This window comes from Dendropsophus ebraccatus, chromosome 3, assembly GCF_027789765.1.
Source record: "Dendropsophus ebraccatus isolate aDenEbr1 chromosome 3, aDenEbr1.pat, whole genome shotgun sequence".
NCBI lineage: Eukaryota > Metazoa > Chordata > Amphibia > Anura > Hylidae > Dendropsophus > Dendropsophus ebraccatus.
Window position 1 is genome coordinate 57,338,182 of NC_091456.1, and position 25,283 is coordinate 57,363,464.

General features: G+C 42.1%; 1 protein-coding gene across 4 annotated transcripts in view; it reads right to left on the reverse strand.

Moving 5' to 3' along the window:
* PCSK5 (proprotein convertase subtilisin/kexin type 5) overlaps positions 1–25,283 on the reverse strand; it is a 341,536-nt gene that overhangs the window by 3,855 nt on the left and 312,398 nt on the right. For all 4 annotated transcript variants that reach the window (XR_011362133.1, XR_011362134.1, XR_011362132.1 and 1 more), the window contains exons 31-36: positions 22,990–23,226; positions 22,664–22,891; positions 21,716–21,893; positions 13,715–13,932; positions 10,281–10,381; positions 8,061–8,244 (exon numbers count right to left, since the gene is read on the reverse strand). Coding sequence is in view for 1 of the 4 variants with exons in the window: in XM_069961823.1 (XP_069817924.1) it covers positions 8,061–8,244; positions 10,281–10,381; positions 13,715–13,932; positions 21,716–21,893; positions 22,664–22,891; positions 22,990–23,226 (1,146 nt within the window). In the remaining 3 variants the exon portion in view is untranslated. The remainder of the gene's footprint in view (positions 1–8,060; positions 8,245–10,280; positions 10,382–13,714; positions 13,933–21,715; positions 21,894–22,663; positions 22,892–22,989; positions 23,227–25,283) is intronic.

Consider the following 25,283-nt stretch of genomic DNA (forward strand, 5'->3'; position numbering starts at 1 on the left):
TATTCTTTCAAATCAACTGCCCGAAAGTGCCAGAGATTTGTAATTTTACTTCTATTAAAAACATCTTCCAGTACTTATCAGCTGCTATATTTCCTGCAGGAAGTGGTGTATTCTTTCCAGTCTGACACAATGCTCTCTACTGTCACCTCTGTCTGTGTTAGGAACATTTGAGATCAGTAGCAAATCCCCATAGAAAACCTCTCCTGCTCACCAGACTGGAAAAAATACACCACTTCATGCAAGACATACAACAGCTGATAAGTACTGGAAGACTTAAGCTTAGAAGTAAATTAAGAATCCTTAGAAGTAAATTACAAATCTCTGGCACTTACTGGTACCAGTTGATTTTTTGTGAACTATCCCTTTAAAGATGCAAAACAAGAGTCTGTGGAGTCTCGGTTGCGAGTCTCAAAACACGGCATAGCCATATATCTCTAACCTGTTGCCACGGGGTGCCTCCATGATGGGGAGAGCACTACACCACAGTGATAGGTAGCCCCTTAACCCCTTAACGACATCGGGCGTAAACTTACGCCCTCGCGCCCTGGTACTTAGCGCATCAGGGCGTAAATTTACGCCCGATGTTTCCCCGATCGCTGCGTGTTCGCACACAGCGATCGGGGAAGATGGCCTGCTATAAATCATATCAGGCCATCTTAGCTTCTCGGCACAGGGGGTGGTTAACACCCCCCGTGCTTACGATCGCCGCTATTGGCTGATCAATTCAGATCAGCCAATAGCGGCGATCGGAACCTTTCCGGGTCATCGGTGACCCGATGACCCGGAAAAAAATGGCGGTCGGTGCTGTCCGAGGACGGCACCGACCGCCATTACTGTAAAAAGTAATGGTGTTACGGTGCCACCGGCCCGATCGCCGTGAAATTTATCAGCAATGCCTTTGTTGGCGTAGGTTTTTTTTATACTTACTGTAAAAAAAAAAACACGTAAAAAACAATACATTACACCACACTACATTGAATAAAGTTTGACACTACACCACTACATACCCCATATACTAGTCCCCGTATAACGATGACCCCCAGGGTGTTTTCGGTGTCGGACGCATACGTTATTATTGCCTCCGACACCGAAACAGCCAGTGAGGATGAATGGGGGGATCCTTCTTTCCTCCATTCATCCTCATCATCCAGTGACATGTCTGGGGGGTAGCGTATCGTACGCTGCCCCCCAGACACGTCTTTTCCGCCAGTACCGTCCCAATAAGAGATCACGGTATGGCGTGAAATTCTACAAACTCTGTGAGCGTACCTCTGGGTACACTTACAGATTTAGGGTGCGTGCACACTGCGGAATGGCGAAGAATAACCCTTTGTGAATTCCGCAGCTGGCACCCACCGGCGGACTGATGCGGGCACGTGTCTCCCCCCGTGTCATAGACTCCAATCTATGCATGGGCGGATTCCATCGTCCATCCAAAGAATGAATACGTTGGACGGAGAGCGGAATCCGCCCGTGCATAGAATGGAGTCTATGACACGGATGGAGACGTGCACCTGCATCACTCCGCCGGTGGGTGCCAGCTGTGGAATGCACGAAGGGTTATCTGTCGCGATTCCGCAGTGTGCACGTACCCTTAGAGTGTATGAAGGAAGGGGCACCCAAATCCACCCCCAGATGCCCCCTCCCCCCCCATCCTCGGAACAAGTGGGAAGATCGTCCGGGAACTGATCTTCCCACTGCTGGATAAAGGTTACCACCCGTACGGGGATGACTTTTATACCAGCACCCCCTCTTCTGGTCCCTCGCTGCCCTGTAGCTTGCGGCACGATCCGAACATATCAGAAGCAGTAATAGAGCCCTAATATTTAGCAGCCATGGAGCGGACCCAGCGCTTCTGGATATGAAGGACCCCGTATCGCACCAGGACAACATTTTCCAGGTGACGTCCCCCACACTGGAGAACAGGAGACCCCAGAAGAAGTGCAGAGTGTGGCGTAACAGGGGGATCAGGAAGGACACCATTTTCCCGTGTGACACCTGTCCTGATCCCCCCGGCCTCTGCATACTGGATCGCACCAAGGCGTACCACACGTCATTTGAGTTCTACATTATCTAAATTCTGTCCCTTATTCCTATTTCAGGGGTCACGTTGATCCAGGGATTATTCTGATCGCCATTATGGAGTCGGGAAGGAATTTTTCCCCTGTGATGAGGCTACTGTCGTCTGCCTCACGAGGGTTTTTTGCATTCCTCTGGATCAACACAGGTTGAATTTGATGGACACCTGTCATTTTCAACTTTATAAACTAATAATTGGCCTAATACCCCCAAATAAATTAGAATTGTCCCTTTTCCCCAGCTAAGTAGGTATGGCCGCCATTCTCATTAGAGGATGCCATGATGCAATTACAAAGCCTCTGTGCGGCCAGGACAGTAGAAACCCCCCACAAGTGACCCCATTCTGGAAACTACACCCGATAAGGAATCTAACAAGGGGGGCAGCGGGGATATGGCCCCCTGGTGACGGCCACATTTGGGACGTGAAAATGAAAAAAATGGTATTTTTTATTTTCTTGGCACATGTTCTACGTAAGTGCCCGTCACCAGTGGGGTCCATATCCTCACTGCACCCCTTGTTAGATTCCTTATGGGGTGTAGTTTCCAGAATGGGGTCACTTGTGGGGGGTTTCTACTGTCCTGGCAGCACAGGAGCTTTGTAAATGCGACATGGCCTCCATCCTCCATTCCAGCCTCTAAATGGCGCTCTGTCACTTTGGTGGCTTGCCCTGTGCCCATATGGCACATTATGCCCACATGTGGGGTATTTTCGTACTCAGGGGAAACTACCCTACACGTTTTGTGTTCATTTTCTTTTTTAACCCCTTGTGAAAATGGAAAAAATCAAGGCTAGACCAACATTTAGTGTAATTTTTGGAAAATTTTTACTCTAAATCATTAATCTTGTCATGATTTTTTCATTTTCACAAGGGGCTAAAAGATAAAAAAAAACACTAAATGTGTAGCACAATTTCCCCTGAGTACGGAAATACCCCACATGTGGACATAAAGCGCCATGCGGGTGCAGGGTAAGCCTCCGAAGGGAAGAAGCGCCATTTGGTTTTTGAAGGCTGGATTTGGATGGAATGGATTTCGAGGGGCCATGTTGCATTCAAAAGGCCCCTGTGTTGCCAAGACAGTTGAACCCCCCCACAAGTGACCCCATAATGGAAACTACACCCCTCAGGGAATGTAACAAGGGGTGTAGTGAGCATATGGACCCCACTGGTGACGGGCACAAATGTGGAACAATGTGGCGTGAAAATGAAATATTACATTTTTTACACTATAATGTTGGTTTAGCCTTGAATTTATCATTTTCACAAGGGGTTAAAAGAGGGGAAAAAAAAAAAATGTGTAGAGCAATTTCCCCCGAGTCCGTAAATACCCCACATGTGGACATAAAGCGCCATGTGGGCGCAGGGCAAGCCTCCGAAGGGAAGGAGCGCCATTTGGATTTTGGAGGTTGGATTTGGCTAGAATGGATGATGAACGCCATGTCGCATTTACAGAGCCCTCGTGCTGCCAAAACACTGAAAACCCCCCACATGTGACCCCATTCTGGAAACTGCACCCCTCAGGGAATCTAACAAGGGGTGCAGTGAGGATATGGACCCCTTGATGACGGGCACATTTGTGCCATGAAAGTGAAAAAATGAAAATTTTCCCTTTCACGTCACATTGTTCCACATTTGTGCCCGTCACCAGTGGGGTCCATATGCTCACTGCACCCCTTGTTACATTCCTTGAGGGGTGTAGTTTCCAGAATGGGGTCACTTGTGGGGGGTTTCCAGTGTCTTGGCAGCACGAGGGCTCTGTAAATGCGACATGGCCCTTGAAATCCTTTCCAGTGAAATTCAGCTTCCAAAAGCCAATTGGCGCTCCTTCCCTTTGGAGGCTCGTCCTGCGCCCCCTTGGCACTTTATCGCCACATGTGGGGTATTTCCGTACTCGGGAGAAACTGCGCTACACATTTTGTGTCTTTTTTTTCCTCTTATCCCTTTAAGAAAATGAAAAATTGAAGGCTAGAACGTTTTAGTGTAAAAAATTATTTTTTATTTTTTCACGCCATATTGTTCGGAAAATCTGTGAAGCACCTGTGGGGTCCAAATGCTCACTGCACCCCTTGTTACATTCCTTGAGGGGTGTAGTTTTCTAAATGGTGTCCCTTTAGGGGTGTTTTTTAGGTTTGGGCACCCCAGAGCCTCTGCCAACCTGAAGTGGTACAGTCAAAAATGACCAAATATAACGAAGGTGTTGAAATTCACTAGGCGCTCCTTTATATCTGAGGCTTGTGGTTGCGTCAAATAGCGCAATAGGGCCACATATGGGGTATTTCTATAAACTGTAGAAACGGGGCAATTAATATTGGGGTGCATTTCTCTGGTAATAGGTTTATAATTATGAAAAATATTGGATTACAATAAAATGTCTGCACAGAAAATTAAAATTTTCTAATTTCTTACACACTTGGCTTTTATTTCTGTGACTCCCCTAAAGGGTTAAAACACTTTCTGGATATGCTTTTGCAGAGTGTGGGGGGTGCAGTTTCTGAATTGGGGTGCTTTGTGGGGCTTTCTAACATACAGGCCCCTCAAATACACTTTAATTAGTAAGGCTGGGTTCACACTATGTATATTTCAGGCAGTATTTGGTCCTCATGTCAGGTCCTCATAGCAACCAAAACCAGGAGTGGATTGAAAACACAGAAAGGATCTGTCCACATAATGTTGAAATTGAGTAGATGGCCGCCATATAACAGTAAATAACGGCCATTATTTCAATACCACAGCCGTTGTTTTAAAATAACAGCAAATATTTGCCATTAAATGATGGCCATCCACTCAATTACAACATTATGTGAACAGAGCCTTTCTGTGTTTTCAATCCACTCCTGGTTTTGGTTGCTATACAGCCTCACAAATACAGCCTCAAATATACATAGTGTAAACCCAGTCTAAACCTGAACAGGTCCCTAAAAATATCTGATTTTGAAATTTTACTGAAAATTTGGAAATTTGTTGCTAATGTTTTAAGCTTCCTATTGTCTAAAAAAAATGAAAGATTGTTTAATAAATGCTGCCAACATAAATTAGACATGTTGCTAATGCTATTTAATATATAATTTATGTGGTATAACCACTTTCTGTATAAGCAAAAAAGTTTCAAAGTTGGAAAAATGCATTTTTTCACATTTTTTCACATTATTTGGGGTTTTTTCATAAAGATTTGTTATAAGTATCGACTCCAATTTACCAGAAATGTAAAGTACAATATGTCACGAGAAAACAATCTCAGAATCAGCCGGATAGCTAAAAGCATCCCGAAGTTATTAATGAATAAAGTGACACTGGTCATATTCATAAAATTTGTCTCTGTCATTAAGGCCATTTCAGGCTCTGTCCTTAAGGGGTTAAATCCCACTCGGTTGCGAGTATTGGAACATAAATAGGGAAATACCAGGGTGGCCCCTTTTTGTCAATGTCTAACTTAAGGTACAAGTATTGCGATCATGACAAGGGATTGCCAGGGCAGGCATCCATCCACAGACAGCCGTTTCGGGGTATTTGCCCCTCGTCAGTGTAGAGTAGAATTCTGGCTAATTGGGGCTATGACAAATCAACCATCCCTTTAAAGAACTTTTCCAATAATTCCAAGATTGTGTCCTGCACCAATGCCTAGTAGAAAGGGGAAATAAGAACATTTCTCAGAATGTGTGTTGGGGATCCTGGGAAGTTAGCTAGTACAGATGAGTGAAATTACAGTAATAATGATGCAAAGCGCTTCGTTATCTCTAAAATCTGGGAAACTGGGAGAAGTTTCCCAGGACTGCATTCAGCTTTTCCCAGCACCCCAGGAGGAGCATCAGTGAGTTAAAAGGCAGCTGTCTGATAAACGGATTGCAGAGATAACAAAGTGCTTTGCAAGGTTATTACTGTAAATTTGCTCATCGCTACTAGCTACCACACAGGCACTGTGACTAGTACCGCAGCAGTACAGCAACACCTGCTAGGCCTGCACTTATCACCTTGCAGCTCCTTGGTTATCACTCATGTAGGATGTGTGCTCAGCAGTAGACAATCTCTCTATAGTACATCTGAGTACATCATTGGCTGAAAAATACTGAATTGGGCAATAGTAGGAAACACCTGTAATGGATTAGTAGAGGTAAGCATGGGAAGAATAATGGTCTGTTTGCACATGCAGGTTTTTAGGTGCAGTTTTTTACATTAAAGCCCAAGACTGGGTTTTAAAAAAAGAAATTTTTAATGACCCCACTACTTATGATCCATTACCAGCTTTGGTTTCTAAAACTGCATCAAAAAGCTAAATGTGAAAACACACCTTATGCATTTCTTCCCAGCATGTGCTAATCCTGTCAGACTTGAAATTCTAGTTGATCCCTCATATAATTTCCAGATCTTTTTGTACAGGCTACTTTAGTCCAATCTAATACTTTCAAATCAGAGATTGTTTTATTTAATTCATATATATATATATATATATATATATATATATATATATATATATTACCTATCCTAATATCAGGAAATGCACATGTCAAGCATCAAAAAAAGGAAAAAATGAGTATGTATTGTAAATGCTATTTGATTATACAGGAGTTGTCACCCATGATATCTAACTAATATAGTTTTAGTCTTATTACTAATATTACTGGCTTCAGAATTTAGCTTGATTCACCTATGACATGAAATTAAAAATAGAAAATGTCTCCTGCTTCCTGTGTGCTGGTTGCCTATCAAGAACTTAACACTTATCTGTAACATGACTCTCTGCACCATATTTTATTATGCTACAGTGAGCTCCAGAATGAGCAGAGCACCACACTACTAAGCTGACGCAGATGGGTTGGTTTAGTAGCGTAGTGCTCTGGCCATTGGTGATCTGACTGCATCATACTGAATTATCATTCAGAGAGTCCCATTACAGATAAGTGCTCAGTTGGGATATGCAGCCTGCACATAGGCTGTATGTAAAGGACTACATGCGGATATGTGTTTTTAGCCTTAGGGAGAGGTGTGATTACAGCATGCTGCCTTGTGATGAATGATGCAGACAAGGAGCTGCAATCACACTGACTGTGCAATAGTCTGCAGGGAAATGAGATCTTCTGCAATAGCTCTTGCCTCTTGGCAGGGACTTGGCAAAAGAGCTGACGATCGCCAGGGCAGCTCCCTGCGGCCCCCAGCTCTTACCCGCTCGCTGTTGGCACGTGTAGTAGCTTTCAAAATATGAATTAAGATTAGCTGTGATATAAATAATATAAAGCAAATTTGCAATTAAAATTCTTTTTTTTTTTTTTTTAATTATCATGGAAAACACAACTTATTTTCCATGTTTAGACTTTTTTTTTTCCCAAAGAGTCTAAACACAGGAAGTTCCACTTTTCCCTGGCCATCTAAGCGCTCACAGAGAAGGCAGTCATGGGATTGATGGACACATTGAGCTGTGACTCTCTGTACTGGTCAGGACTTCATGTGTTTAGTCTGTTTTTTTTCAACCAGCACAAGACTAAAAATCTGACCTGGATTTCTGGTAAGTATAGCTTTGTTTTACAGCATGATAACTTAAAAAAAAAACAATGAATGTAAATTGCCAACATGCTTAATACAACATGTACTTTTTGAACTCTTTGATTTTTGATTTTGAACATTATAACGTCTGGTACACTTTAACAAAAAAGTCTTTGAGGATGAAGGTAAGAAAATTAACTTCATTCTTAGCGTCCAATGCGCTATGGAAACATAGCAAGTTAGAGTTTTCTAACTTGCCCTTAGCTTCCCTTTAATAAAGACTATATTTTAATATGACTTAATAGCTGTCATCTGTCTTTCTGTATGTAGTTTTTCACGTTCTGATTCGGTAGATGTTTCACAGATTTTCAGCAGGGATTCTATACAAAAAAACATCAATACATTACAGTACAGTACCTGCACATGGTGTTTGCAAAATCCCATGAACAAATAGCAGGATTTTTTTTATAGTATAGAGATTATTATTATTTGAAAGTATTATCTTACCCAGACTTTCAGTGCAGTCACAGCATTCCCCCACGTCTTCTGGTTTGGCACCGCAGCAATGCACACACCTCCCTTCATCTATGTAAAGTGAGAAGCTTGCTGGACACGCAGTACAGTTATGTGGTCCAGGGCCCTTACATTCTATGCAGCTTTCATGGCATTTCTCACACTGTGCTTCAGGATCCTCCAAAAGACAAAGCAAAATATTAATACATATACTTCATTGTAATGGAACACATTGGGGCATACTGTATGAGCAGTGTAGTATCATGTAGCTTTACTATAGTTTATGCCATATTTAGTGACACGGCACCTGCTATTTATTTGGCCTAGCTTCTTGTTTGCTTCTTCTCATAGAAATAGTCCGGGATTAGAAAAACAGGTCTGCCTTCTTCTAGAAACAATGCCACAGGTTGTGTGTGTTATCATAGACCAGTCTTAAAGGGGACCTGTCAGGGCTATATCATGCTTTGAGGTGCACACATTGGTAGACAGGAAGGTAAAATAAATAATACTTATCATTAAGCTTAGTTATAAAGTCTTGCTACTCTTCCAAGGTTAAGTGTCATAGAAGCTGCAGCACACATTTTCCTCCCTCCCCTACCCATCCCTGCCATGAATGATTGATGTACAAGGCTCAGTGCTGGAAACCAAACCCTGTACATTAATTATGCAGGGAAGGAAGAGGTGGGTGAGGAGGAGTGCATGCTGGAGCTCAGTACGACCTCTATGACACTTGAGCTTGGAAGAAAAAATAAAGATTTTATAACTTTGCAAACAGCATCAACCAAGAAATATGTATAACTTGTTTTTCTTCCCTATCAACTATCAGGTATCCCCTATGCAGCTCTCAGCATGACGTAGAGCTGATAGAATCCCTTTAAAAGGGTACCTGTCACAATGCAGCTAGCTCAATTTTTGTGCCGTTATAGCTGACGCTGGAACATCGGTTTTCCAACGTTATGTCCCATGACAAATAGATTCTGTGCACAAACCCTATTTTTATTAATAGGGCTTGTACATGGAATATGGCTGACATTGGACATATACATGGTAACCCAATCTTCTGGCATCACCTGTGACTGCTCACCTATCAGGAGTTGTCTGCATTGTGAAAGATATCCTTTAAGTCAATCTTTGTCTATGCCTTTAGGCCTGTTGTACACAAGCGTGTTACATGCACATTTTTGCATCTGTATTACAGTCCATGCCTGACCACAACTCTGATAAACTGAACTGACAGCTGTCATTAGTACTTACGACTGTAACATAGTGCTTATGTAAAACCAGATTAATACTTACTTGAATGGTGAATGCCTCTTCGCTACTTTTTTGATTTACAGATTTATACAAAAGTATACAGATAGTATAAAGCATGGACTGGCAGCATTAGATACTGTAGCTATTACTTTGCTAATAACAATCAGATTGTAAACTTACCCATCATATAACCATTCAAAAACAATACATAAAACTGAAAAAAATGTTTTTACTTGTCCCCATCATTTGCTAAAACTTTTGACATGTCATATATATGTCATCATTTTTGATCAGTCAGGGTCTGGGTATTTAGGCCTTTACAGGCTGTTGAGATCTAAATCCAGTAGAAACGGTAACAACATTAAAGTGACTCTGTACCCACAATATGACTCCCCCCCCAAACCACTTGTACCTTCGGATAGCTGCTTTTAATCCAAGATCTGTCCTGGGGTCCGTTCGACAGGTGATGCAGTTATTGTTCTAAAAAAACAACTTTTAAATTTGCAGCCCTGTGTCAAATTGGTGTGGCCTAGAGTGTGTGTGCACCGCCTCGCCATCCCTCCTCCCCACCCTCCTCATCATTAGGAATGCCCTAGGCAGGATTTTTTCTATTCATCACCTGTCTGAACACTGCACATGGCCCAGCACCTGTGCAGTGTTCACACAGGTGATGAATAGGAAAAATCCTGCCCAGGTGCATCCTAATGATGAGGAGGGTAGGGAGGAGGGACAGAGAGGCGGTGCAAGGCTTGGGCACAGACACTCTAGGCCACACCAATTTGACACAGGGCTGCAAGTTTAAACATAGTTTTTTTAGGACAATAACTGCATCACCTGAAAAACAGACCCCAGGTCAGATCTTGGATTAAAAGCAGCTATCCGAAGGTACAAGCGGTTAGGGGGGGGGGGGGGGGGGGTCAGATTGTGAGTACAGAGTCGAGTACAGAAGTTTCTTCTTACCTGGGTACGTTTGAACTCTCCAGCAAAGCAATCTGAATTACAAATTTGTCCTGAGAGCTTGTAGCTGGATACACAGGATGTGCAGGAAAGAGCGCCCGAACCTAAATGAATGTATGCAAACATTAAAGCTGTATTTTAGAAAGATGCAAAACTATAAATGCCAAATTTGCTTTGACTATCATTATTTTGCAGAAGATAAGTAGAAATAAGAAGATATATATACATATGCAGTGAAACCTTGGATAACGAGCATAATTTATTTCGGGAACGTGCTTGTAATCCAAATAACTTGTATATCAAAGCAAATTTTCCCATAAGAAATAACTGAAACGCAGATGATTCGTTCCACAACCAAAAAATATGTTAGGTAAGGTGTTCTGCATCAATAAAGACAACTGTATCCGTAAGAAATGGGTTAATCAGTTTACTCTCCCCTCACACACTACTATCCAGGTGGCTGCAAACCTGCTGGTGCTGGTTTCCGTTGGTACTAGTGCCGGCTGCCCGCAGCAGCTATCGGTGAAGTGATTAAAGAGAAGCAGCGATGGCACAGACGGGTACTCGGGGAGAGCAGTAAGGTGTCCGATCACCGGCAGAGTTTAACAGAGTTTAGTTGTTTGCTTGTCTTGCAAAACACTCTCAGACCAAGTTACTTGTAATCCAAGATTCACAGTTATGCTCAGCCAATCGCGGCTGAGCTTCGGATGACGCTGCAGAGGGCGGCCGGCACTCGGGAAGATCCGCCGGCCTCCCGAAGAAGACGTCACTGCTGAGGATCGGAGACCGTGGACGACACGAGATGCGGTGAGTATAATGCACCACACTTCCGGGTCTAGCGTGGGTGGGGGGAAACACGGGGAAGGGGGCCATTCACAGACATAACATACATTACAAAGTTGTATAACTTTGTAATGTGTGTTATTCTGTGAATAATTTTTTATCGCCGGACAACCCCTTTAAATATAATAAACAGCCCATGCTTACCAGCCCATGCTCCCCCGACATGATCCCATCTGCTTCTCCGGGCACCCACTCACTGACAGCCCGCTCAGCTGATCACTATGCTGTCCTGCTGCAGCCAGTGACTGGCTGAATGGCCTTTAGTGAGCTGAAGACTCAAGCAAAGCCCAGGCAGGTAAGCATGGGCTGTTTATTATGTCTAACTCCACGGCAGCTAAGTAGTTAAACAAGGCTCTTACTTTCATTTGAGTTTTGCAGTGAAATCCACTCATTTTAGCCCTCCATTCTCGCAGTGGATTTTCATTCTGATGCGAGCATGGAGGACAATGAATGGTATGGTATGGATTTCACTGGGAAGCACTGAGTGAATTTTTACATTGCTTTTGCAGTGAAATCCACTGTGATACTCAGTACCATTATAGTCGGTACGTGTGACTGACCCTATAGTAGCAGTCATTAAAAATTTTCCATGTCAGAGAAAAGGGAGAAAGGGTATGGAAAGTTTTTAATGACTGCTGTCATAGGGTCATCTGCAGTAATTTCACAGTACTGTCACAACAAGGAGACAGGATACAGGTAAGACTAGAACAACGAGTGTGTCTTGAGCTTTATCAATCCTTCAGTGACTGGAGTGTTGTATAGGAGTATCCTCAGCTAGGGGACTCATTCCTGACAGTTCAATTCTATTCGCACCCACAAGTGCCGATGATCATAGACTCAGTCCAGTTCATCTGAACAAAGGTACTCTGTCCAAAGAGTCCACTCTGGCCAAGAGGAGAGTGAGTCAAAGCGGGACCCCCCTTCTCCGAAAGGTAGCATGACTACTCTTGACTCCTCTTGACTACCCTGGTTTGGACAGAGTCTCTGCTCAGGTAAACTGGACTTCAGAGCGCCCACGCTGGATGTAAAGACGGAGTCTATGTGATCATCGACACTCGTTGGTGTGAATAGAATTGTATTGCAAGGTTTGATTATATGTAACGTGCAAATAATACAAGGTTGGAAAAGTTTTGTGGCAAACTGTCTGTTGTTCCCTTTATTATATATTACTGGACCCCTATGCGCTGTGTTACAAGCACCTTATAGGACATATACCAACAGTATTTTAAAACACTAATACACATCACTAATATATTTTAATCATATAAATAAATATTATATTATAATGCCCCTGGGGAAGGAGATGTATCATTGAGGACTTACCTCCCAGCTAAGGCCAAGGTTGATGGTATTATAACTACAGAAGGGAGGGGGCACAAAAAAAAGGACCTAGTTACATATAGGGGAACAAAGAGGGGGCTTAACTACAGATGGGGGCACAAAGAGGTGTCTAACTACAGATGGGGGGAACAAAGAGGTGTCTAACTACAGATGGGAACAAAGAGGTGTCAACCTACAGATGGGGGCACAAAGAGGTGTCAACCTACAGATGGGGGCACAAAGAGAGGCACAAAGAGGTGTCTAACTACAGATGGGGGGAAAAAGAGGTGTCAACCTACAGATGGGGGCACAAAGAGGTGTCAACCTACAGATGGGGGCACAAAGAGGTGTCTAACTGCAGATGGGGACACAAAGAGTTGTCTAACTACAGATGGGGGCACAAAGAGGTGTCTAACTGCAGATGGGGGCAGAAAGAGTTGTCTAACTACAGATGGGGGCACAAAGAGGTGTCTAACTGCAGATGGGGGCACAATCAGGGGCCAATTACACTTTTCAGGGCACAATGAGGGGAGTTTGTGTAGAGGTGGGAAGAAGTAAGGTGCCTAAATGTTTGTTTGGCAGATTCTGTGGAAACAAGTCATGGCTGTAAGATGCTATCATGGAAGTTTTTTTTGGGGGGGTGGGGTGGGGGGATGTAAAAAACATACATTTATATACCCTAACAATACTGCTGCGTTCCTTCCTTTGGTGGGCACAAGGTACTTTATTCCAACGCTGTACATAGGGTGAGATTTATCAAAGGGTGTAAAATATACACTTGTTTAAACTGCTCACAGCAACCAATCACAGCTCAACTTTTATTTTAAAAGAGCTAAAAGCTGAGCTGTGATTGGTTGCTGTGGGCAGTTTACACCAGTATATATTTTACACCATTTAACAAATCTAGACAAGTGCATAGTTTTGACCACATTTTACCCTCTTTACGTCTGTATTGTTATGTGTGGATTGCGTGAAAATCGTGATGTGAATGACCCCTATGACATTGGTAAAAGTGCTAGGTGATAATAGGTCATAGTTTTTCTATGATAGCTATTCAGGAGCACTTTACTGATCCCCTGAAGTCATGTCATCTAATATTGCTCCACTGATCACCTATAATTTCTATTGATGGCTTCAGGTGGGGTGCAGTACAGGACTCTGCCATTTGGGGTGAGCATATGGGGGCCTCTCTACAGCTGGGCATAGGACTATTCTATTTTCACTTGCCCAGGTTATGTCGGCCTGTGGTAAGTGGTTTTATAACTGCTACTTACCACTGCAGGTCCTGCAGGTTGGATGGCATCTTTTGCACGCTTTCTGTGCGTGGTCCTCATAGTAGTATTCAGGACAGGAGCTGTAACACTGTTTTATAGTTCCCATGAGGAAAAAGTTGTTATGGCAGGACAGACAATCAGAGGAGCCCGGGCCTTGGCATTCCTTGCAAGTCTTGTGACACTTCTGACATGAGGCAGTGGAGTTATCCGCAAAATATCTGGAAGACAAATATTGGATTAATGACATCAAACATCAAGGAGAGCATGGATATTTAATGACAAATGCATCTACTATTAGCCCCTTTTACACAAGCCGATTATCGTCAATCAATACTACAGTGTTGTCACACTACATACTCTACACACTTCATACTAGTTGTAGTGCTTTATGCAACGTTTGTATCAGTGTTGAATATAAACAAGTGCAATATCATACACAATGGGGGAGATTTATCAAACATGGTGTAAAGTGAAACTGTCTCAGTTGCCCCTAGCAACCAGATTCCACCTTTCATTTTCAAAAGAGTCATTGAGGAATGAAAGGTGGAATCTGATTGGTTGCTAGGGGCAACTGAGCCAGTTTCACTTTACACCATGTTTGATAAATCTCCCCCATTGTGTGTCTGATATTGCACAAGTGTATGGCACTTTTATAGATTGATTGTATACCAATTTACCTATTGCTGCTTGAAAAAGCTCTCATTGTGAGAGTGGAACATTGCAGATTTAGGCTATGTTCACACGGCGTGTGAGACCGGCTGTTCCATGACCCCGGTCTCAGCCGGTCTCAGCCCGGATCATCCCGGCCGGTACTTAAGTACCTGCTGGGTGATATTTCCAGCCGCAGAGCTCTGATGCAGGCGCATCAGCACGCGCCCGCATCAGAGCTTCCCATAGCACACAGTGAAGCGAGCAGCCGGAGCCGCTTGCTTCACTGTGTGAACTGAGAGGTCTTTCTGCGGCCGGAATTCACTGAATTCCAGCCGCAGAAAACTGACATGTCAGTTTTTTCCAGCGCCGCATGGGATCCAGGCAAGACCGCATACAATGTGTGTACGCTCCGGCCGGGATCCCATTGAAAATAAGGCTATGTTTCACCCTCAAAACTACAGCCATAGTTCTGCGGCCAGAACTAAGGCCGTAGTTTTACGTAGTGTGAACACACGATATGCGCTCTGGCCGGGATCCCATGCGGCGCCGGAAAAAACTGACATGTCAGTTTTCTGCGGCCGGAATTCAGTGAATTCCAGCCCCAGAAAGCCCTGTCAGTTCACACAGTGAATCGAGCGGCTCCGGCCGCTTGTTTCACTGTGGGCTATGGGAAGCTCTGATGCGCCCGCATCAGAGCTCCGCAGCTGGAAAGATCACCCGGCCGCAGCCGGTACTTAAGTATCGGCTGGGATGATCTGGGCTGAGACAGCGTGTGAACATAGCCTTAGATGAAAATAACACCACACTTGTTTTAATTTATAGTGTTGCGGTTTTTCTGCCTATGTACAATACCAGTAAGTTACTAGATATTATACAAATCAGTGGATTAAAATCAGATGTTATCTCATCAAGTCATTTTGTCAGATTATTGCAGTTATTCTAGCACTGCTGACAAAGTGTATAACAGGGAGCGTTAACCAATAAAATACACAACATTCACCTTCTAACTAACAATGAAGTGTTTACAGCCAAAGTACAGTTTTCTATCAGGCTGACATGTACACTGTGAGGATTGTCCGATGAAATAGTACATGCTGTTCCATAATAATTGAACACACTGGAGATATGAGTCATAAAGTTATAGAAGACATTTCCGAGACATCATGAGGATATTTTGTAATACTTCACAGAGTTTGTTTTCTCTAGACGCAGCACAGGGTCACCTTGTACTAAAGCTAAAGAAATAATTGGAATTTCCAAGGTCTGTTTATCAAAATCCATTCACAAATGCAAAGTTATCCCAAATTCATTACAGTATAAAGTCGTGTGCTGTTGTGTCACACCTACTTAGATTACTGAATCTAGCTGTGCTGTAAAATAGAATGCATGTAATTGAATAGGATTAAGCACATAAAGATCACAAGGTCACCGCTGCCTAAAGTTTTATTTAATTTTATTTTGTGTGTTAAAGGGGCAGTTCACCAAAAATGTTCTCTTTCAAATCAACTGGTGCCAGAAAGTGCCAGTGATTTGTAATTTACTATAAAAAAAAAATCTCAGTACTTATCAGCTGCTGTATGTCCTACAGGAAATGGTATTCTTTCCAGTCTGGAGAGCAGAAGAGGTTTTCTATGGGAATTTGCTACTGCTCTGGACAGTTCCTGACATGGACAGATGTGGCAGCAAAGAGCACTGTGTCAGACTGGATAGAATACACAACTTCCTGCAGGACATACAGCAGCTGATAAGCACTGGAAGACAATATTTTTTAATAGAAGTAAATTACAAATCCCTGGCACCAGTTGATTTGAAAGAAAACCCTTTTTGTTGGACTACCCCTTTAAGGCTATGTTCACACTATGTATCTGTGCGGCTGTATTTTTTATGCGGCTGGAAATGTGCGGCTGAAACTACAGCCGTGGGAAAAAATAGACATGCGGCTCAAAACATACGGTCATTTACTTGGAAATCTGGTTCAACTAAAAATAACAAATAACATCTTTAGAAAGTGATGGAAACACCTCTGGATGCATCTGGGAAAGCAGGGAAACAGTTTACATGAATCGCTATTACCGGGGTTTGCGATCCTCTGCACTAATGCCGATGTCTCTCATGGTTAATATATTGAATTAATAAAACACATTTTCGTTGTAATAAAGTCCCTTTCGTTGTTCAATAATTAAATTTAAACGAATCCATCATTTTGCAATTAAATATACTGTTAAAATAAATATATATATATATATATATATATATAAATGTATATTTATATATATTTATTTTTTGACAGTACAGTGGTACCTTGGTTTAAGAGTAACTTGGTTTAAGAAGAGCTCACAGTTTTTCAAAATTGTGACTTGGTTTAAGAGCATTGCTTTGGTTTAAGAGCTCCAGTATTGGGTGGGAGCGTGAGTGGGGGAGGGGCATGGCCTGCATAGCGGGGTCTGCAGCACAGTACTCTGACCCAGGAAGTCTCTCTCACCTTCCAATTTATAGCAGATCCACTTCAGGCTGGGGCTTGCATCAGGGGACAGGACTGTGGGGGGTAATCTCTTTATAGCTTTAACCCCTCTCTCCCCGGACAGAGAGTGCTGCTATACTGTGTCCACATCTGCCCTGCTCATTCCTTCATGCTCCCTGCAGTCTCTATCAGTCCTTGTGTTTCCCATCCTCTCCATTCCTGCTATAATGTGCTTGCACTCACACTCAGCTATACACACTGCTGCTATAATGTGCTTGCACTCACACTCAGCTATACACACTGCTGCTATAATGATTATAAAATGATTTTTGGGGTGTGGAACCAATTGTCTACATTTCAATGATTTCTTATGGGAAAATTTGCTTTGGTATAAGAGTGGATTTGGATTACAAGCACGGTCCCGGAACGAATTATGCTCGTAATCCAAGGCACCACTGTATATTTAATTGCACAATGATGGATTTGTTTAAATTAAATAATTGAACAACGAAACTGATTTTAGTACAACGAAAATGTGTTTTATTAATTAAATATTAATTAGTACAGGAAGCTCCATTAAGCCGTTAATTCATATTGCCGGCAATAGAGCAAACTGTACTAATCAACACTTTACTTTAATGAAAACATCAAATGTTTCTTCTAATTATGTTGTCACAATAGCATTATTAGAAGAAACATTTTGAATTATATGTGCAGTATATTTAATTGCACAATGATGGATTCGTTAGAATTAAACTATTGAACAACGAAAGGGACTTTATTACAAAGAAAATGTGTTTTATTAATTTAATATATTAACTATTAGAGGCATTGGCATTCGGCATTATTGCCGGCTATTTTTGAAGTACTCCGTACGGACCGCCTGTCAATCCACGGCCGTGAATTTGCACACTTCCAGCCGCAAACAATGGTCTTGTTAATTTTTTACGGATACGTTTACGATCGGGCCGTAGGCTCATACATAGTGTGCACTGTGCAGCCGTATATCGTATACTTTCCATATACTGGCACAAGATGGCGGACGGGGGTCGGCAAGAGGCAAGTATGTATAGAGCACTACACTTCCGGGTCTGGTGTGGGTGGGGGGAAACACGGGGAAGGGGGCGATTTACTAACATAACATACATTACAAAGTTGTATAACTTTGTAATGTGTGTTATTTAGGGAATAATTGTTTAGCGCTGCACTACCCCTTTAATAATAATGAAATGAGCAATGTTGTTAAAAAATTCTTTGGGCATGTACATTGGGGGAGGGTCTCACTGCATGTAAACTACAGCTCCCAGGCACCCAAACTGAGCTGCCCTTATAATATATACATACTATACATACTGTATCCCTGAAATTCAATATAATATACTACCTATAGCAAGGGGCATAGATGCTGGGAAAACTACCTGGGGGCATGTCTGTCTACTGGGCACACTATCAACAGGGCAGACCTGAACGTGGCTACTGGGGGTACTACTTACAAGTGGTTTACCCAGTAGTCAGGTCCTCCACCAAACTCACCTAACCTAACCCAGACTTCAACTGACGTCATCATATGTGCATCTGCTTTAGGGCAGTGCAAGCCTATGGACAGGTTTGCATTTGAAAAAAACTTGTGATGAGCGAACATCCCGATGTTCCTGATCCCGAACATAATAAAAGATTGTTGTCATCGGTTTGTGTTGGTTGAAAATTCACAAACAAATAACGAACTTACGTTTCGGTCTATGCACATATGTACAGATTATCAGGTGCAAAGTGTGAAATACATGGTTTCTTACAGATTGTGTGTGCTTCGATCTAGAGTTACCCACATGCGCACAGATTATCAGACGCAAAGCGTAAATTACGTAGTTGCGTACGTTTGCAAATTTGAATATGTTTGAAAATGATCATTATAACTATTCCGATCATCGAACAAATTGTTCATCATTGTCAAATACAAACAATTAGCATCATGTACGTATGAACATTTACAAACATGTTCGCTTATCACTAAAAAAGACACTCAGCTAGAAGAAATTCAATGATTTCTTAAAGCCCTTCTGGCACGGTACCTTCACCAACTCATATATATCAGAGGCAACCCCCAGCCTGTATATGGTAAACATCCCAGGTGGCTCCAACTCTGTCAAGTAACAGCCCTGGTATAGTGGTAATGGGGGTGTATATATATATATATATATATATATATATATATACTGTATATATATATATATATATATATATATACTGTATATATATATATATATATATATATATATATATATATGTTTTTGTTGTTTTTTTTTTAATTAAATTCAGGTTGTATTTCTGCACTTGAAAAGTGTGGAAATTGATTTGGTAGAATCATAGCTAGAGGCTATGTCCATCTTCTGACAACTTTATAATAGGTGTTTATTTCTGTAACTTCTGTAAAGGCACATGAACCACCATGGAAATAGGCAACAAAGTTTAGAAGAAAGGGGGTATGACTGAGGTATATGACTAACTAAACTTGTTATCGGGTATCGGTTGGGCACAGCAAGTGTACAAAAAAAAACAAAAAAACTATACTGATAACTCTAATACTAATACTATAACATTAATCTGTCCTGCACCAGTGTGACCATCACCATTTCTATGTGGTGGCTTTCACTCAACTGAATACCACTTCACCACAATTCACAGTGAACAACACACTTTGTCAGTACATATAAAGGTTGTTTGTTGGATTGAAAATGGAATGGACCAAAGTACTAGATACTAAATAACTATAGTTACTGGATAACCACATAGTTAAACATGGTGACACATAGTAAAATAGTGACTAGCAGATTACTCAAAGGATCGCATCAAACCAAGTAATTCACTGTCATTACCATCTTGAGCCTCTAATGTTGCTAAAGCCTTCTGCTTCCTGACACTAAAAGTCTTTCATTCCCGCCTCTTCTGAGTTGTGGAGGGATGGATCTAAGTTCCAATCATCACATGTGGTTGAAACCACACCTGCATCCAATGGCCAATAGCTGAGCAGTGTCGCCGCAAAATTGTAGACACTGTCCAGCTATTGGACATCACTTGTGGGCGTGGCTTCACAAATAGGCAATGATTGGAAGGGATACTTTTGATACCTGGAATGACAAGAATTAATGGCGCGGAGCAAAAGGCTTTAGACCTCTTCTGCTTCCGCACAACCCCTTTAAGGAAAGGTTACACTTGTACACACTTTTTATTTGAGTGTACTTACTAGAGATGAGCGAACCTCGATCATGCTCGAGTCGATCCGTACCCGAACTTTCGGCATTTGATTAGCGGTGGCTGCTGAAGTTGGATAAAGCCCTAAGGCTATGTGGAAAACATGGATATAGTCATTGGCTGTATCCATGTTTTCCAGACAACCTTAGAGCTTTATCCAAGTTCAGCAGCCCCAGCTTACCAAATACCGAACGTTCAGGTTCGGATGGACTCAAACCCGAACCCGGTTCACTCATCTCTACTACTTACCTAAACAATTATTCCTTTTTATAATCCATATAGATACTCCTGTTTATATTTCCTGCACAGGTCTGCCTATTCTCTGCTTTCTAATATATGTATGTATGCAATGGTAAATTACTTTGGCACTGAGGTATGCCACACAAGAGATCACACACCCTGGCAGCTAATAATGCCAAGATTGTGCAACACAGGTAATAATCTGTAATACTATATAGAAACAAAGCTATAAAGCAGTTAAACAATGCACCTAGTCACATTTCTTAAAACAAATAGTTACTGTACAATGTATATTTATTGCATCTTAGTGTCCTCACAGAGCCATGAAAACTGACAGCACAGATATGTGAATTGTAAAGTGGTGCGGAATCTGTTGGTGCTATATAAAGATTATTATTATATCCATTTATATCCAAGCTGCCAGTTTCCAGAGGACAAGCAGAGCATAGTCACCTTTTGTGCTGCTTGTGATCCGGCATCCCGCCACCAGCACTCCGGTTCTGTATCTTAAGGCCTCACCTCCTCCAGCTGTCAATCATTGTGGAGGAGGCAGCGGCCTGAGGATACAGCAGCGGCCGTAGGATGGGAGGCGGAGGGCGGATCCTAAGCAGCGCTTATGATCTGGAAACTGACAGCACAGATATGCACATACCTATCCGTTATCCCGTTTTACACAGGAAGATGTGCGTCCGCTAACCATAAATTTTGAAGCCTACTCTAAAGACACAAACACCTGAGGATCAGCTGATCGCTGTCACTTCTACAAAGGCCGATTGGCAGCAGCAGGAGCGTTTCTAACAATGCTCCGGGCCAATAATCAGCCAGTGTAAAGGGCACTTTAGTATATAGCAGTGCTTCTCAAAGTGTGAGGCGGGCCTCACCAGTGAGGCGCCCCCTAGTTGTTGGTGAGGCCCAGCTGAGGAACCAGTTTTCACAAAGTAACTATAGTTTGCACAGTCTCAATTTTAGCAACATTAATTATTTATTTTGTACTTTATTAGTATATAGAGTTTGGTCGATGGGTGAAAGCTAGCCCTAGCATTATTTTCAGCTTTTAAATGGACTTTTACCACAGATATTGAGGCCCTGGCAACCTCTTAGTCAGTCTGGTGAGGCCCAGGCATTGCCTTGGTCTGCTGGGTGAGGCTCCTCTAGAAAAAGTTTGAGAAGCGCTGGTAAACAGTATTTATTCATGCATTCTTGCAGTCCTTACTTAAAGGGGTTATCCAGGAATATCATCACTCCTGTGCTCAGTTTGGGTGTTTTACTGCAACCTAATTCAATTGAAGGTCACTTGTAGTACCACACACAACCTGGAGATGAGGGTGGTGCTGTTTTTGCAAGAAAGTCATTGTGTTCTTTCTAATGCTGAATAATCCCTTTAATTCTTAGTTTCTTACCCCGTGATACAATGCTGTACACAGCTGTGGTCCTGTATGTATAATCCCTCTTTACAAGTCAGGCAGCTCATGCTGCGCCTCCCAGCACAAGTCTTGCAGCTTCTGTGGCAGGGGACACAACGCCTTTCATCCTCTTCTGCATAGTATCCATCTGGACAGGTGTCCACACAGGTGGCATCTGAGGAATCGGAAAAATGCAGACATTAGAGATCGCTTATGACAGCATCTCCTAGCATGTGTTATCCTAACTCATTTTATTTTTTGGAGCCCCTTATACTTATCCCTTCCTTGAAGACCCAGTCCGGTTGCCGAGAAATCCCTGTCAGAAGCTGTGCGCGCTCACCAGAGATGAGTCCGACGCCCATAGAGAATGACTGCTCCAGTCGTTTTAAGGAGAAGTCTGGCGGGGGTGTTTGGGGGTAAAAAATCACTAAGGGCAGGGGGTGGGGGGAAATTGAAAAAGACAATGGGGGGGATTTATCAATACTGCTCATAAATTAGGTCCCATCCCCTTTTTCCTGGTTGAATTCACTAAGATAGTGAATCCGGCTGGCCGGGCACCAGAAACTGCGATCGGTGTACAAAATGTACACCTAAATCAGGATAAATGCGGTGCAGGCGAAGGCCATGCCTGCTCCTCGTCTTGCCGCGCCCCCACATTGGTGCCACTTCTCCCTGGAGTACGCCCCTGCCAGAACATTAATAATTTTATCTTCCCCTTCTCCTTTGACAAGAAGCAGGGTATTTGGCGTTCTACATCCTGGCTGCCATAAAGATATGTTACAGAATTGTGGTGGACATTAACTACACTGATTCCATGGTGAAAGGATATGCCGTAATACTATGTCTCCAGATGTTTTATACTAATTGCAGAATAAAGAGAAAGGCCCCAGACTGGGAAGAAACACCAGAAAATCTTGCTGCTCTTGTAATAAGATTGAGACTTACTGAGAAGGAAAGAGTTCTCTTTGCAGCTCAGGCAGTGGTGCTCAGTGGCTCCCATACACCTCGAGCATTTCTTATGACATTGCACACAGTCCCCGTATTCATCTGGATATTCGTGAAGGTCGCACACCTTGTACGGAATACAGTCGCCCTGTCTGTTTTTAGCAAAACCTTCTTTGCACTCATCACAAGTGTCCCATGTATGGCAGGTCTTGCAACTGGGGTCACAGTCTGCGAATGTGAAGAGGATGAAATTATCAAATCACTATGAGAAAACATAAACCGCAAAAACACTACAAACGCTAATGTCACTTCTCCATCAGATGTACCTTGACAGGTTCTTTCTGCCGTTGTACTGAAGGTTCCTTGTGGGCATCTACCAAGACATTCACCATTATAAAGGAAAAACTTGGGGCTGGCACATTGCTCACAATCATCTTGATCAGGTCCGCTGCATTTTGCACACATGGGATCACAAGACACACAGTTGCCGTCTTCACCATAATATCCATCAGGACATGAGCTCAGACATTTGTCTTTATGGAGAAAATAATCAGGCATGCACCCTGAAAAAGGAAATAAACCATGGTGTATATATCATTGCTTGGTTTTAACTTTCCATGTTATTATTACTATTAGTATGAACAGTATATATTCACTCTGTATAGACATGGAGACTATAGAGTAATATATCCGTGGATTTGGGGGGCTCCTAGTCAGAGGAATACAACTTATTTAAAACTGTGTGTAAATTGCCCCCTAGTGGCAGGGCTAGCTGAAATGTTTGCACATAGGCGTAGGGAGAATAGAAGAGCAATTGTCTATACTAAAGAATAGAGATGAACGCAACTCAAGCATGCATTTAACCTCTTCAGGACCGGGCTAATTTTCGTTTTTGCATTTTTGTTTTTTCCTCCTCATGTTTAAAAGGCCATAGTGCTTGCATTTTTTCACCTACAGACCCACATGAGCCCTTATTTTTGGAGCCACTAATTATACTTTTCAAGGGCAGACTTAATTTTCCCATAAAGTATGCTGTGAAACCAGGAAAAAATTATTTCAGCAGTGAAATTGAAAAAGAAAAGGAGTTTTTTTTTTTTGGGGGGGGGGGAGGGGTTTTGTGTTTACGCCATTTGTTCTATAGTAAAACTGACATGTTATATATGTTCCTCAAGTCAGTACAATTAAATTGTATAACCTTTTTTTTATTTGACTGCTTTTAAAAATTAAAACCTTTTTAAAAAAACTAAATGTGTTTAAAATTGCTCTATTCCTATCCTTAAAATACTTTTATTGTTTAGTCTATGGGGCTGTGTGAGGCGTTATTTTTTGCATCATGATCTGTTCTCTCTCTTGGTACCTTGCTTGCGTATATGCAACTTTTTGATCACTTTTTATTACAATTTTATTGAATTTGATGTGACAAAAAATGCACAATTTTGCACTTTGGTGGGTTTTTGTGTTTAAAAATGATAATTCAATAGTTCGGGCGATCACGCACGCGGCAATACCAAATATTCAAACTTTTATTAAAGGAGGGGGATTTTTTTTTTTATTAATAAAAACACTTTTTTTTTTTTTTTACTGTATACTGTAACTTTTAGTCCCCCTGGGGGACTTTTAGTATTTCTGCAGTGATCTCCCATAGAGATCACTGCAGTATACTTAATACAGCACTGATCAATTAGATCATTGCTGTATTACTCTGGTCTGCAGAGTAATCGCATCGCAGGGGGGTGATCCCCCCACTAGACACCAGGGAAAGGGAAATACAATACATTTAAATGCAGCTGTTAGTTTTGACAGCTTCATTTAAATGTATAATTAGCATGCGCTCTCTGAACCCCTTCTCCCACATCAGGACGTACTGACTGATGCGGGAAGGGAGTTAAAAACTGGTGGCTGAAGAAGTTGTATGCAGCCCTAGGGACTTCTAAAAAAAGGATACAGCCTATGGTTTTCCAGGACTCCTTAGGGCTGCATCCAACTTCTACAGCCACCGGTATTCAAATGCTGGACAATCAGACTGGAGCATGCTCAAGTTGCACTAATCCATACTTTAAGAAGACTTATATTTTGCAAGGCAAGCTGTAGCTTTCATTGGTAACATTTTATATATCTTCTATTACTTCTTATAGGATGAGGGGTGATCAACAAAATAAAATGTCAATAAATTGCAAGCAAAAGGGGAGCTCTTAATCGGGGTACAACCTAGTGTCTAGAAGCAGCAATCAATAACACCAACAAGATAAGGTAGACACAATATGAGTAGGCACACACCACTAAATATTAGAAAATGTATAATAATCTTTATTTCATGTATATACAAAAACACCACAAAAAAGTTTTAAAAGCACTGAGAGTGATGACACACATTGGGTCTGCACCAATACTTTGAAAAATCCAGCAAGCTGCTAATGAAACATGTCAGGAAAAGGCAGCAGTACGATTTTAGACTAGAACATGGGTGAACGCTACTGGGGCTAGAAATATGCGTATGCAAAATCGCATCTAGTTGTCTGTACTCAGACATTCAGCATGCTCCTGAGTGGACACGCTTGCATTTTTCAACATTGCTCTAATGTGAAAGACTATTAGGAGGGAAACAGTAGCGGTCAGAGAC